General features: G+C 36.2%; 1 protein-coding gene across 2 annotated transcripts in view; it reads left to right on the top strand.

Annotated features, from left to right (window-relative positions):
* The first annotated feature begins 13,345 nt into the window (after positions 1–13,345).
* LOC131303297 (MADS-box transcription factor 23-like) overlaps positions 13,346–15,217 on the top strand; it is a 32,028-nt gene continuing 30,156 nt past the window's right edge. The window contains exons 1-2 of one of the 2 annotated variants that reach the window (XM_058330100.1): positions 13,346–13,914; positions 14,053–14,270. In XM_058330100.1, coding sequence (XP_058186083.1) covers positions 14,089–14,270 — 182 coding nt within the window. In that variant the 5' untranslated portion in view covers positions 13,346–13,914; positions 14,053–14,088. The remainder of the gene's footprint in view (positions 13,915–14,052; positions 14,271–15,217) is intronic. The other variant, XM_058330101.1, reaches the window with a different exon arrangement.

Genomic DNA, 15,217 nt, shown 5'->3' with positions numbered 1-15,217 from the left:
AGGGAGTATAAGAAATTAAAAATCAGCTTCTGGAATAATTAGAATCTAAAAGTTGATCTAAAAACACCCCAAACCCGGCTTCTCTATAGTCAAATTTTAAATCCTTTTCAGCTTTTAGGAATTCCTAGAATTCCAAAATCTACCTTTAAGAATTTTTAACAAACACTCTCAACCCATTTTCAAAAGGTAAATTTCTAAAATCTGCTAGCTCTTGGAAGTTTTCATAACAGAAAGAATTACTCTAGATTATGTACTTGAGTTATGAACAATTAAAAAAAAAAAGTGATTTTCGCACTCATATTATTAACTTTTTAAGGGTGTAAAAATCAACTCATATTGATTTTCGCACTCCCATAGGGGAGTGTCGGTTTAACGTACAATTTGGGATCACTCCCCTAGCTAAAGCGTTTCACATGCATAAAGTAAAGGCTAGTGCACTGAGGAATAACCTTTGTTAATAAAGGCTTTGTTTCCAGTAAAGTCCTCACCCTTTTGACTTTTGAATGGTTGTTTCCCTAGTCTTTTCTGATGAACATATTCCAGTCTAGTATTACTACTGGGATTACAGAATCTACCTGAGGAAGGTGAGAGATAGTATATAAAAGAGTTTTGTTCAGTGCAATTGATTTACTTTTACTTGGAGAATAAGGGCAAACCTTTGCAAAAGTAGAGGCTCATGTTCAAAGAGTGGTTCATTCCAGGTTATACGACGTATATTCTTTAGTATCGGAATTAGTACTATATTTGTTAAGGTTTGTGATTAGTTGGATTTAGTGCCTTACTAGTGAAGAATGATTCTTTAATTAATTTCTTTATAGCATGCAATTCAAGGCATCTACTTAACTACTGGTAAAATATCGGATCGGCTCTATAAAAAAATTCATCTACTGGTGGGAGGCACTGCTACGTGTGGTATTCCAGATCACTTCACCAACATATATGAACTTGTTTAATGAATGGTGACAGAGGGATCCGGAGCATAAAACACGTGGAGGTTTTCAAGAGGCTAGAGGGTTCACATGAGATGGTCGACTTTTTCCAAGTAAAAGTTTTATACATATAAGTTTCTTTTCTCTAATTGTTTATTAGAATCCAGAATGTCCACTTGCAACTCCTGTGTGTTTTTTTTTTTTTTTTCCCCGATGGCTTGGGGTGTCTGGGCTCACTTACGTGCACCTCAACTAATTCTTTCTCCGGTCCGGTCAAAGATAGGTCATCCACGTCGGGACTAGAAAATTCACAGGAAGTTACTTTCTTGCGGCCTCACCCAAGTAATCGAACCCTGTCAATAGTGTGGAGAGTAAACCTACCAGCCAACCGAACTAACCCCGAAGCCCTGTTAGTTAGTTAGCGGGTTGGAGCATGTCATTTAATTTGTCAAATATGGCTGGTATATGGTGACTTCATATCAATGGTTGGATAATTAATGATATTAATCCCATGTTTTGAAAGAAGCAATTAATATATATGGTAATCAGTTAGTGTCTCTATCACAACCCTTTCTCATTCATTCCAGCTCCTTTCCTGCCTACTATTTTCTTCCCACTTTCTCTTTCAAATAAAACAAAGTAGTAAGTTTTATCCTTCTGACTTCCTTTCCTTCTCTTTACAAAGCCAAACAAAGAAAAACTCAACTTTTTTTCAGAATTTCTGTCTTAATCACATTTTTTTTCTTTCCTCTTTCCAAGTTTCAAACGCAGCCTTGGATGAAGTCTCTTATGCTCTCTCCGTCCCCATTCTTTTGTCTCTCATTCTATCTTAATCGGATAAATAATTGATTATAACTTTTAGTTGATAGTACTGTTTATATGCAATATGGATCTTGTTTGATAGATCTCAATAAGTTCTTTTCAAATAAGTTTTCAAAATTACCCAAAAGATTATAAATTGCAGGATATAATCAATTGAAAAGTGGTACGGACTCTCAAATGAGACTAAAGAATTGGAACGAATGGAGTAAGTAACAAACGTGCTACGTCCACTGCATGCCATGTGAGGCCTACTCCAGGCTTCACAAAAATATAAAACAATGTTCATAAATTTTAGTTTATTTATTCATGGGGCCCTATAAAAAATCAACTCCAACGGATATTAGGAGGTATGTTTTCCGAATTCGTGAATGCGAAAATTCAGAAAACATATATATATATATATATATATATATATATATATATATATATATATATCGATAGCCGCTGGAGATGATTTTTTTACATAGTACCGTGAATAAATATTTTAAAATTTATGGATATTTTCTGTATTTTGTGGGACCCGGAGTAGGCCCCACATGGCGTGCGGTGCCTTATGCGGTGGCCTTAGACTTTCTGTATAAGTAATTAGGTCATCCACAGTTAATATATGTCATAGGATGAGAAATTCGATCTACCGGACTATTGGTGGGCCTGTGGCGGAACCAAAATTTCTTACTCCAATATACAGGAGTGCAAGAATTTTAAATGTCAAAGCATTGGAACAAAATTCAAATGTAAGACTATAAAACTTCAAAGAAGAAATAAAAATAAGTGAAATGATTTTTACATTTCCCTTTTAACCATCTACATTCCTATTTTTTTTTATTCATATGAATTTACAATATTGTCCTTGAATGTGTGAAAATGTATATTGAATAAAGAGCAAAATAGTAAATTCAAGTGGATAAAGACAAAAAAATGGAGTATGAATTATAAAAATGAGAGTGTAAAAATCAATTCAAATAAGTTGCTCCAAACTTCGCAAAAGCACATATAAAAGTGATGACAAAGTAAAAATTTCTAATATACAACCCAACCACCTGCTATAACCACCGATTAAAAAAAAAAAAAAAAAAACTCTCTTTCAAGCCGCAAAAGTCATTTATGACTGTGTTTGTGTTGAATTTCAAGACAATTTTCATTTCAGTGTACAAACTTAATAGAATAGAAAGTCTTAATTTATTTCCGTAAACTAAAATAAAAGTCCAACTCGTAGGTTAGAAAATCAAACTCAAAGCCCAATATAAATTTACTTCGATTTTAAAATTTAAATTGACTTTGGGCCTTTAATGGGGGGTGCCAATATAATCAAAACTTGTTCCACTAGTAGGAGACAAAACTATAAATATATAGTGACATTTAGGGCCGATCCAAGAGTTTTTAGTGCCCAAGGTCAATTAAAAAAAATGTGTCCTTAAAAGGTTAATACTTAACAATTTTTATAGCAACAATCACAATACGAGAAAACCAAACCAATATAAAGTTCTACTAATTATTACATACGAATATAAAATACGAGATCGTCAAGATTTTGGGGTGAGTTTGGGGGGAAACAATTTTGGGGAGTTATTCGATGGTTTGGGGGAAATGATTGGGTATTTAGTGGGTTGGGCACTTGGACTTATAAGATGGTAGGATGGGTTAACTCCTTACTTCTAATTGGGCATTTTTTTTATTTTATTGGACTTAAAAAGAGTTATACTCAAACTCAAATAATGAAAATATTAGAGTGCCTTGAAAATTGGAATTTTTGGGATGTTCAAGGCCCAGACCTCTTGGGCCTTGGGGTTGGGCTGGCTCTGACACTAAAAAGAGGGTTGTGGGAAATGGTCCTGTCCAATTTGCTTCCAACCAATCCGGTCTAGTTTTTGACCATTTTGGACCAACAACAATGATCAGAACCACTACATGTGGTACCACTATATAGTAATTCAAGGCATCTACTTAACTAGTCAAATATCGGAGCGGTTTTAAAAACATTTGTTTATTGGTGAAAGGCACCGTTAAGTGTGGTACTCTAGACCACTCCACAAAGGATCCGGAGCACCAACCACGAAGAGGTTTTCAAGAGGCTAGAGGGTTTACACGAGATGGTCGACTTTTTCCAAGTAAAAGTTTTTATAAATATAAGTTTCTTTTCTCTCATTGTTTGCTAGAATCCAGAATGTCTACCCCCCCCCCCCCCCCCCCCCCCCGCTTGTGTTTGTTTTTTGCCAGTTAGGGGTGTTCGGACCACCTTATATACGTGCACATCAACTAATTTCTTCCTCGGACCGGTCAAACACAGGCCGTTAGGAAAGAAACGATTAATATATATATGGTAATCAGTTATTGTATCTATCACAGCCCTTTCTCATTCATTCCACCAGCTCCTTTCCTGCCTACTATTTTCTTCTCATTTTCTCATTCAAATAGTAAAACAAAGTAATAAGTTATATCCTTCTGACTTTCCTTTCCTTCCCTTTACAAAGCCAAACAAAGAAAAACTTAGTAAGCTTTTTCAGAATTTCTGTCTTAATCACATTTTTGTCTTTCCTCTTTTCCAAGTTTCAAACTCAGCCTAAGTTATTCTTTGGACGAAGTCTCTTGTTAGCTCCAAAAAATCGCGCTCCTTTTTCGGTTGGCAATTCCATTGACAAAATCACACATGTATGTGCATCCCATTTTAATTGAGTTGTAACTTTCTTTTTTTCATTTCTTTAAGCATAGTGAGTTTGTATATAAGATTAGAGTAGAATGATTCATTCTTGTAATTGAAAGTAGACGGGTTTGGTTCGAGGTGATGCAGACTTTTGGAAAGGCAATTACGAGACAAAGTTGGTCAACTGAGCAGTCGATCGGGCATCCACCGGAGTACTACCGTCCAGTTTGTGAGTTCTGAATTTTGGGAAGTCAGTCGATCGACATTGAAAGTCGATCAATCGACTGGGTCGAAAAACTGGACATATAAATACTCGCTTTCACTCATTGTCTAACCTAACAATATTGGTGAGAGCAGCCGAAAAACATAGTTCTGTGAGGAGGAACATTTAAGAGGTTCGTTTGATTGATTCTTGGAGTCCGAGTAAGATTGATTGATCGTTGAGCATCAAATACAACTCCAAGAAGTTAACACAAACCTAGATACATCTACATGAGTCGACTTTCAGTGAATTTCTGAAAGTATTTCAGAAGGTTTGAGGATTCGAGGCATCAGCAATCAAACACTTAAAGCGGTGACCGAGGATTCGGCATTCGGTCTTTAGTCAATTGAGAGGATTCTCAATTAATTGGGAGTTAAGGTCGTTTGTAATCGCACGATGTTATTTTTAGTGTTTGATTATTTCCCGTGATTTTTGCCTATTTAGAATTTTTCCACATATATCTTGTGATCGTTGTCGTTCTTCGCTTCCTATTTATTGCTTATTGGTTGGTTGAGTAGCAATAGGACTTACATCTCTTATAAGTAATTTGGTCATCTACAGTGAATATACGTCATAGGATGAGTAATTCTACTGGACTATTAGTGGGGTTGTGGCGGAACCAAGATTTTCTCATATATAGGGGTGCAAGAATTTTAAATTTTCAAGCATTGGAACAAAATTAAAATGCAAGACTGAAACTTCAAAGAAAAAATATAAATAAGTTGCTTCAAACTTCGCAAAAGCATATATATAAAAGTGATGTTGAAATAAAAATTTCTACTCCCTCCGTCTCTTTTTAAGTGTCCTGCTTCGTAACTCCAACTTATTAAAAAGACATCAATATTATACCTTTCACATCAACTATTTCCTCCATTTTCTCTACTTACCCATCATCATTACACTTTTACTCACTTACTTTCCAAAATGGAATCTACTTAATTTTAAGGACAAAATAGACAATTCACCAATTTTTACCCATTAACTTTACAAAATGGACACTTATTAAGGGACAGCCTAAAATGGAATACCGGACGATAAATAAGGGACGGAGGGAGTAATATATAGGGGTGCAAGAATTTTAAATTTTCAAGTATTGGAACAAAATTAAAATGCAAGACTAAAACTTCAAAGAAAAAATATATTGCTCCAAACTTCGCAAAAGCATATATATATAAAAGTGATGATGAAATAAAAATTTCTATTATACAACCCAACCACCAATTACAACAAAAATGAACGTTCTTTCAAGCCACAGCCCCACTACAAATAGCCTTTTTTTTCTTCAGAATCTGTGTTCACTACTGAGCATTTCTCAGTTTTGCTAAAATTATTAATTAGTTTTGTTATTTGTAGATGGTTTGATGAGTGGAGCTAAAAAGTAAAAAAGAATTGACCGAAATAAAAAATGACAAACTTAGTAAGAAAGACTTATTTGTTCTTGTGTTGCATTTCTTTCGAATTGACCGAAATAAAATGACAAACTTATTTTTTACTCTTTATGGGATGCATAACCAAGGTTAAAATAAAGTACGGCCCATAAGTTGTGATCAATCAATAAGGAGGTGGGTAATGTTTGTTTACTTATCTGGAATTTAGCGGGGACTAATTTTGTCAATTGTATATTTCCAGCCTGTTTTTTTTTTTTTTTTTCCTTTGTTCTTTTTGTTTTGGGTAAATTTTATTGACCTCCCTGAGGTTTCTAACAAATGAAGGAACTTCGCATGAGGTTCTGATAATTGCACTAAACTCCCTTATACGTTACAAATTATTGTCTAGATTCCCTCATTTCGTTAATTTGACAGTACTAATGCCATTAGTTTTTACTACTACTAAACTATTGAAATGCATTTGAAAGGTGAATCAAAACATTTCAGCCCGTTTCATTCTGGCCCATCCTTGGGCTTGTAGACTTTTTTCGGCCGGGCTCAACCCACTAAGCTCGAATCATTATATTCGGCCCACTACACTCTATGAACTGCTAACAACTTTTTGCAGCATGTGGGCATGGGTCTCTTTCAACCGGACATACCTCTCCTCTTCCAAAAAATATCCACCTCCTTTTACTTGGGTGGATGAACAGTCACAATAAAGTTGATCATGTGCTACTTGTCTTTATTTCTTTTATATCAAAATGCTCCATATTTTCAAAAATCAAAAAAGTTGATCAAATGTGCAAATCTTACACCACCTATCTTCTTGGCTTTTGTGGATCTATGATTTGTTGATGATTGACACCTGGCTAAGCTCGTACTTGGAGGCATATGTGAAGTCTGGTACAATGATTTTTATGGGGGAAAAAGAAACAATTTCTAGGTTTTGGGGGCCATTCTAATACTACCTTATTTAGAAATTACTTGGGAAGAATGGATCTCATTGATTTGTCAAATCTTGTTCACGTGGGCTTGGGACAACCAAGAAAAAATGAATTATGGGGTAAGAGCAAGATGGTTTTTTTTTTTTTCCCCATACTTTGTACTTCAATGAGGTTAGAGGGTGTTAGTTCACAAAGAGCTCAAAAATTGTCTATAGTTCTGAACCCACAAACGCCTAAGATGGGGCTCAAATCCTGATTTCCCACAAGAGAAAGCAGAGAGTTACCATGGTGGGAGGACTAGGTGTTACCATTGGGCGCCTACAAGCCCGTTGGTAAAAGCAAGATGGTTAGGCACTGTAAAATCTTACTTTTATATATAGTATTAAAAGAATCTAATGCGCTAGTTCTTAATTATTAAGATGGGAAAATTGATAATGTGTGAAAATAGAATATTAATAAAGCCTATTACTATTAAGTACCTTAATTGGGCATTGAAATGCTCCAATGTATAGCCATATTTGGAAGTGTACGGTACATAACCCTTGAACTGATAATAATTCATATTTAAAAACTTGTAACATGCATCAAGATAAAAACTCATAATATGCAAATATTATGAAGTCAATATTGTTATGAAATTATGCACAAAAATTATGCATTTGTAGGACTTTTTGCTGCACGAATGTTATAAATGTTAAATTAATTAAAGGAGTCGAAACTATACACATTTAAATATGATCGTATGTAGCATTTTCTATAAGGTGGTCAAATGAACACCCTTTGAAAAAATTTCTATTTTACATGTAATTATTTTAGTTTCGACATTTTTTTAACCCCCAATTCCCATACTTTGAATTTCTACTATATTACATGTAATAACAACTTTAGTAATATTTTTGAACACCTTATTAATAATTTCTGGAGCCGTCAGTGTATCTGACTATAAGGAAAGTAGGAAACCATTAGTAATTTGCATATTGAGAGAAGTATGAAAAAAAAAAGTGATTTTGAATCTTCAAATAGAAGTTTGGTAGGTTTAACTACTAACTAGCAGCTGTTTGTAAAGAACAAATTAAAGTAGCTAGCAGAGGAGAAATAAGATGGCTTCTGTGTATGCATCATTCACTTTTCACCTAATTTTGGAAACTTTGGAACGAAAAGCATGTCCCCTCTCCTCCATGATTTTATTTTGCGACAACTCAGGTGTCTGGGCAAACTTTACACGCACATCGACTTATTTTCGAGGACTAATCCAACCGTCTACTTATTGGGAGTCCATTTAAAGTCGGAGCAAAGCTTTGTATGAGCTGACTCCAAAGAAGTTGATAACATCTAAGAGATTTTAAAGTTGAGACTTTAGAAGGGAGCAAGCCCCCTAAATCCCAAACATTAATCAGGCAAACCCCTAAGTCCCCCTCTATGCTTTTATTCTCTTTTTTACTCTTTGGAAGGTTTATCTACTAACCACCCTACTTTCTTTTGGACGTGAATTCGCATGCATGCATCCTTAGTTTCCTACTTTTGTACCGAATTTGAAAAGGCTTTAAAACGTCAAGAGAAAATGACATTTTAAACTATCCACAATTCACAATCGCAACTAGGTTGGTTAAGTAACTTCAACTACGTAAAATGATTTTATCAGGCGTTCTCAACATCATTTGACTATAGAGCATACTATTCTTTCAAAATGTGTATTTGCTTTTTCGGGTAGGGCACATGCCGCACATCGTAAATCAAAATACTACTCCCTCCGTCCTTTTTTAAGTGTCCCGCTTCGTAACTCTAACTTATTAAAAAAATATCATCATTACACCTTTCATATCAATTTTTACATCCACTTTCTCTACTTACCCTCTATGGAGACATCATCATTACACTTTTACTCACTAATTAACTTTTCAAAATGGAATCTACTTTTACGGGCAAAATGGAAAATGTACCCATTTTTACCCACTAACTTTACAAAATGGACACTTATTAAGGGACAACCAAAAATGAAATACTGGACATTAAAAAGGGGACGGAGGGAGTACTTTACAAAGTTTAGTGTCCGATTCTTTAGTTTTTTTTTCTCATCAATAGAAATTTATTAATCTTTGAAAGGAATACAAAGATTAAAGGGACAAAGACAGGTAAAGGCAACCTGAGACCCAATACGTTGGCAAGAAACCAACAAGGAAAAGACAAGACAAAAAAAACCGCCACTCCAACAAAAACCAGCCACCAAGACCAACAAAACCAAACACTAGCAACAACAAACAGCAAGCAACCCGCAGCCAAAACGAAACAGTAGCAAACTGCAAGCGACCCATGACCATCAAAGCCAAGAAAAACCCAAAAGACCTTAGACAGCAAGAAAAACAACCGAAAAACCAACCCAACAACCGCAGCATAGAACCCTAAACACCAAAAACAAAACAGCCAACCAACAACAAAGAGAGCAGAAAAAACAGCAGGACTAGCAAACGTAAACCCAAAAGGAACAGAAGAAAACGGTATCAAAACTCCTCAGAGATGGAAGCACCTTCCTCCAAATCATCATAACCATCAACAATAGCCTCAAGCTCTTTATCGATCTGAAATCTCACCATCCTCCATTTCCATCTCAATATAATTTTTAATAATTTCTCTTTTCCTGCCATGATATATAATGCCCGAAGTATCGCCTACTTCCGATTCTTTAGTTGTCTTTTGGCAAATTGAATTGATTCATATTATGGTTCCTTTATCTGTCATTTCGAGACAACTTGCGTGCATGTATATCAACTAATTCTGATGTCATGAAGTTAGCAACTATATAACTAGGTAAACCTCTAGTGTCACCAAGAGCTTTTTTTTCCTATCGATGAGAGTTGAAATTGTATACAGCCCTTACTTAATTGATTTTATGCTGCTACTCGACTGATATCCTTAGACTAGCTCTACACTACCATAGAGTATTCTTTCTAATTTCGTCAGTGATATCTTTTATTATGTTTGTTAGAAAAATATAACAATAGTGCAGAAACGGATGGTTTGGGTTACCTCCTGAGAACTTTAACCAAACCGGACCTTGTGGATGGATTACAAACTCTCAATCACGTACTAGATCAACTACAAACTCTTGCGATGGAGTGATACTACGATGATCAAGCATCACCATCTATTCCACGGTGCAAAAGCTCGGATTGCTCTTTAATGGTAAAGAGAGAGAGAACTATCGAAAAGAGAGAGTTTCACAAAACTTTATTATTTTGTATATCTCTTATATTATGTTGTGTGTGTGTGTGTGTGTGTGTGTGTGTGTATATATATATATATATATAGAGAGAGAGAGAGAGAGAGAGAGAGAGAGCATCCTAGATGTTTTAAAAGTCTTCTAATCCTAAGAGATTAGAATTGAAACTTTCTCTCTCTCTCTAACCTGCTGCTCTCTCTCTCTCTAGAAAAAAAAACTTCCGAGCCTGGTTTGGGGGAGGGGGGTTGCTGCCGCCTTCCTCTCCCTCCTCTCCCCCCCCCCCCCTTTTTCTCCTTCCTTCTAGATTTACTATCCTCCGTTTTTCTCTGCTTCCCCTCTTGCCCTCTCGTTCGTTCTTTTGGTGTTTCCGTTTTCCTATCCGATGGTCCGACTCTAGTGACGGAGTTCCGTCCGTATTGTTCGGCGATTTCGGTGCAGATCGGAGCTGAGGAAACGGCGTATGGTGGTCCGGCAAGCGGCGGACGTGGGTTAGTTAATAAAGGTGAGGATGAGATTTAGGTTTTCCTTTTATTTTCCTCTCTGTCGGCTATTTTGGCTTGGTTTTTCTACCGGCGGGTCTCCCCTGCCCGGTCTGTACTGGTCTAGTTTCTAGATCCGGTGGGTATTGGTGGTGGGTGAATAATCTTTCTTAGTTATGTTTTGGGTGTTTGGCCGGAGTTTTCAGCTGCGATTAGGGCCTCCTTTCACGTCTAGGTTGTGCCAGCAGTTTCAGCTGCGTTTGGGGTATTGTAGCTGGGAGTTTTCGATGTCCAGATTTCATTTGCGCTTTCTCGATTTTGAGCTGTGGTCCCTTGGGATTCTCTACTACCTAGACCTAAATTGGTTCCTAATCTAGGCGTTTCGTCGGTCTTGCTTCTGCAGGGGGTGCCTGTGTCGAAGTCTTGGTAGTTTTAGTTCATTCTTGTATCTTTAATGGAGTCTGTATTGCCTTCGGGCTTGTTATGAAATGAAATTGACATTTTCAAAAAAAAAGAGTGTAGAATTACTTCAACTTCTCCTATCTTATCTCCAAGACAAGATAGAAATCTCTAACTAATGAGTCACCAGGTCATGCCCACATGAGCGATCCGATTTGGTCCCGGACACCCAAATTCCAACAATGTTCAAGTACTTAGAGTGGGTCCCAACTTACAAAACGCCTTAGGCCCCCAAAAATTTAGGGATGACCCTGATTCACATAACGTACTGTTACTTCAACATTTGCCACCTGTATGTACCATATTTTACCGCCTGTCAATAATCAACCGAAAGGTGACAATTATGAAAATGTTTCCTATTTTATTATTTTGTATTAATAATATAACTAGTTTTTATTTTTTTTATTTGTTTGTATTTTAATGAAGTACAGAACACTTGTCATCGTCCTACACACTATGAAGTTGAAGAGAAGTTATTTGGACAAGTGGCATACTCCTACACACTTTGGAGTCTGTGGGAAGTTATTTGGACACTTGGAAGATGATTAGAAGAATGAAGAGTAGTGAGAAGTTAGAAAGTTATTTCCTGCACATTTGGTTTTTCTATAAATAGCCTCTTTTGGCTTCATTGGAAACTCCTTCAACAAATCAAAGTCTTAACTTTGTTCTTATTTTTTGTCTTCCTAGGAGTAGGATTAACTTAGTTTTCTTACTTTCAATGAGGATCTGTCCTTCTTGATTGTAATTCTATCTTGGAAAAATACCAGAGTCCATTTGTTATTTTTCTTCCGCTCCATCCCACTTCACTAAACCATCAATTCACTCCGCCCAATTGATGGGTCGATTCTGTTCTTGAAGATTGGCGGGTGACAGTCTTCTTTTCCGAGTCGATTCATCACTAATCTCGCATTTGACTCGACCGCCATTTCTCTCTGGTGAAGTCCTGAAATACGGCGTGGAACCACGGATCTATTTTGTGGAGACATAGCCGCATTCGCCCTTATTTTTGTTGTTGGCATTGTGTCCCGAAATTTCTGTCGATTTCGATGGAGGGAAAAATTGGTAAGCACCACCTGTGTAATTTATTTCTAAAACTTGGATTCGCTATTTAGGGGTGTTCAAGAAAATCGCCCGAACTGTAAAACCGGTCTGATCCGGACCGAACCGTCCTATTTGGTCCGGTTCTGTGGTTCTATAGTCAGGTTATAGTTCCAAAAAAATAAGAACCGTTAATTTTGGTTTGGTTACTGGTTCTCAAGTAATGAACCGTGGTTAGAACCGAACCGGACCATTTAAAATTAAGATAAATATAGATATACATATGTGTGTAATTAAATATGTACTCGAATTTGGAAGGTTAATCTTTTTCTTACTAAACTTAATTTATTTAGAGATGAAATTTTATTTATTAGGAAAGCTTTTATTTTCTTCCTTCCTATCCTATTCCATAAAATTATCTTTCTATTTCTTTAATTTTATGAGTTCATATTTTGTAAATAAGTGTTTTATGCTTATTGGATAGAACCGGAACCGAACCAAAACGGGACCGGTCTTGCGGTTTGGTTTCTGGTTAGATTCCATGTATATATTGGTTAGGTTCTGGTTCCCAATTTTCTAGAACCGTTTGAAATGGTCCGGTTACTGGTTTTCTAGAGAACCGGACCAATCCGAACCGTGTACACCCCTATCGCTATTTTATACAGTATATGACGCATACCGTATATATATACATTGCTCTTTAATACTTTTATGGGAAGAATACTATACCCATTTGATTCCTCAACTAATTTTTAGGAAACGTTCAGAGAAAATAATTAGAATACTACTATAAAGGAATTCGAAATTTGTACAGTATTAATTACTTAAAAATTTTGACAACATCAATGGAGGAATTAAGAAAAGAAAATGGCGCAGTTGCGCCATGACTTGGACGTGCGACCAACTTTAACAAGAAATGTTCTATTATTTCCCTTTTTAGAAGGCATTAAGGTTAGACCGTTTCCCCACGTGTCGGTTCGAGATACGCGGCGGCGCCATCAAAGAACTGGATTCATTAAATTAAATTTTAAAAAGTGCCCAACTTGCCCTCGATCTCTCCAGTGTTTAAAGTTCATTTTATCATCTTTTCAAGTTTAAAAACCTTTATCTTTTTGCTGTTTTAGTTTATAAAAAGCCCGCCCTCATGTTAGTGGAATATTGTTTCCCTTAATAGCAGTCAAGGGCGGAACCACATGTAGGCTGTATTGGGCAATAGCCCAGGTGGTTTTCTGGAAAACCAAAAAAAAAAATTTATATTTATAATTTTAGCTTAATTCATTTTTTTCTTTTAGCTCAACCTATCCCACCAACCCATTTTGGCCCAGCCTTCTCAGCCTCTTTGTTAACATACGTTCTCTAGCTCCCTCTCTCCTGCGTTCTTTCTTTTCTTGCGTTCTCTGTCGTTCTCTCTCTCTACCACCGACCGTCAAGGGATGGTTCTTGTTGATTATTGAAAACTGAAAACCCAGTTAAATAGACTCAAGAAATTTCATGAAAACCCAGTTAAATCAGCTGGTGTGCTTAAATTTGCACTTATGTTGTTATTTCATAGAGGTTACCCGTATGCATATTATATACATTGTTTAACCCACCAAAAAAAAAATTGGAATAGTTCAGGGCAGAATCCATTCCCACTGCCCTTGATAGCAGTGCTTCTTTTCTTCTTATAAAAAGACCTTGACTTCAACCTGAAACAAATGCTCTCACAACAAAAAGTACTCATACATTCCATTTTCAGATCTGAAGTTCCATTGTAAGCTTTTTCCTTTGGATCTTCTTTCATTTTCAGCTAATGTATTTATTTTATATCTGTCTTCCATTTGTTAATATCTAGCAATTCAATGTATGTGTTGTTAATATCTAGTTCTCAAATGCAAATACTTTGCAACAGTACTCGCAGAAACCCTAGAATCTAGAAAGTGAGAGCATGGGGAGAGGAAAGACTGTGATAAGAAGGATCGATAACACAACGAGCAGACAAGTGACTTTTTCCAAGCGAAAGAACGGACTCCTGAAGAAGGCGAAGGAGCTGGGCATCCTGTGTGACGCAGAAGTAGGTCTGATCATCGTCTCCAGCACCGGCAAGTTGTATGAGTATTCAAGCACCAGGTTCGAACATCACTTTTACAATTTAGTATCATGAGCTACCTTAGAGTTTAACTGTTTTAAGTACTTTGGCCTCAGCTATCTCACATTCTATTTTGGTACGATAGTTTTGTGTTCTAGCTAGATTTACAACACTGCAACGTTTCACTTGAATAATACAACGATAATTATAGGTACACATGACTCAAGACCTTTGAACCAGTTGCGAATTTCTCTCAACCGGTATCAGTAATCCAACTAGTTCTCATAAGAATTTAAAGATCAGTATGTGATCTTATGGTGTGATATTAATATCATGATGTCTACTTTGGGGATAAGAACGATCTAAAATCGCGAACAAATTAAGGTCTTGTTCTTTAAGTCACAAGCTCATTTGACAATGGTTGTAAACAAGCCGATTCGAAAGCAGCATGAGTACTTTTTGAGTACTTTTTAGGTTTTCAGGTGGATTTAAATGGGTATGATTAGAGATGAATCTCAGTAGCCTGACCTTTTCTTCCCTACTATAGTGCCAATATAAATTGACCTGCATAGCACGCTTAATGAAATAGCTAACTCAAAATATGCTCAAAGCACTGACCTAGATTCAAGAAATAATTAACATAGTGCTTGTTTGGGAGTTTGTTCCCCTGTTCTATATGTCCTGATTTCTGTAATTTGATCATCTGGATCTCCTATTTTAACAACGATGGCTATGACTTTGAATCATGAAAAAAATATGCTCAGAGCTAGGCTTGGTTACAAAACAATTTGATGTCGAGCTCAAGTTCAAGTAACTTGTTCTTTATACAAGCATATAGCCTTAACTCCAACTCCTATAATTTCAAGGAGGCAATAGAAATCAAGTGGTTCAATCATGCAACTTTTTTTTTTTATCGGCAAAAGAAAATTTTATTAAATTCAAAGAGGGTACATCAAGTAAAAGAGAAGGGAGAACCAGAAAGTTCAAC

This window comes from Rhododendron vialii, chromosome 10a (genome assembly GCF_030253575.1).
Source record: "Rhododendron vialii isolate Sample 1 chromosome 10a, ASM3025357v1".
Taxonomy (NCBI): Eukaryota; Viridiplantae; Streptophyta; class Magnoliopsida; order Ericales; family Ericaceae; genus Rhododendron; species Rhododendron vialii.
Note: the sequence above shows the minus strand (reverse complement) of the source record. Positions and strands in the feature narration are given on the sequence as shown.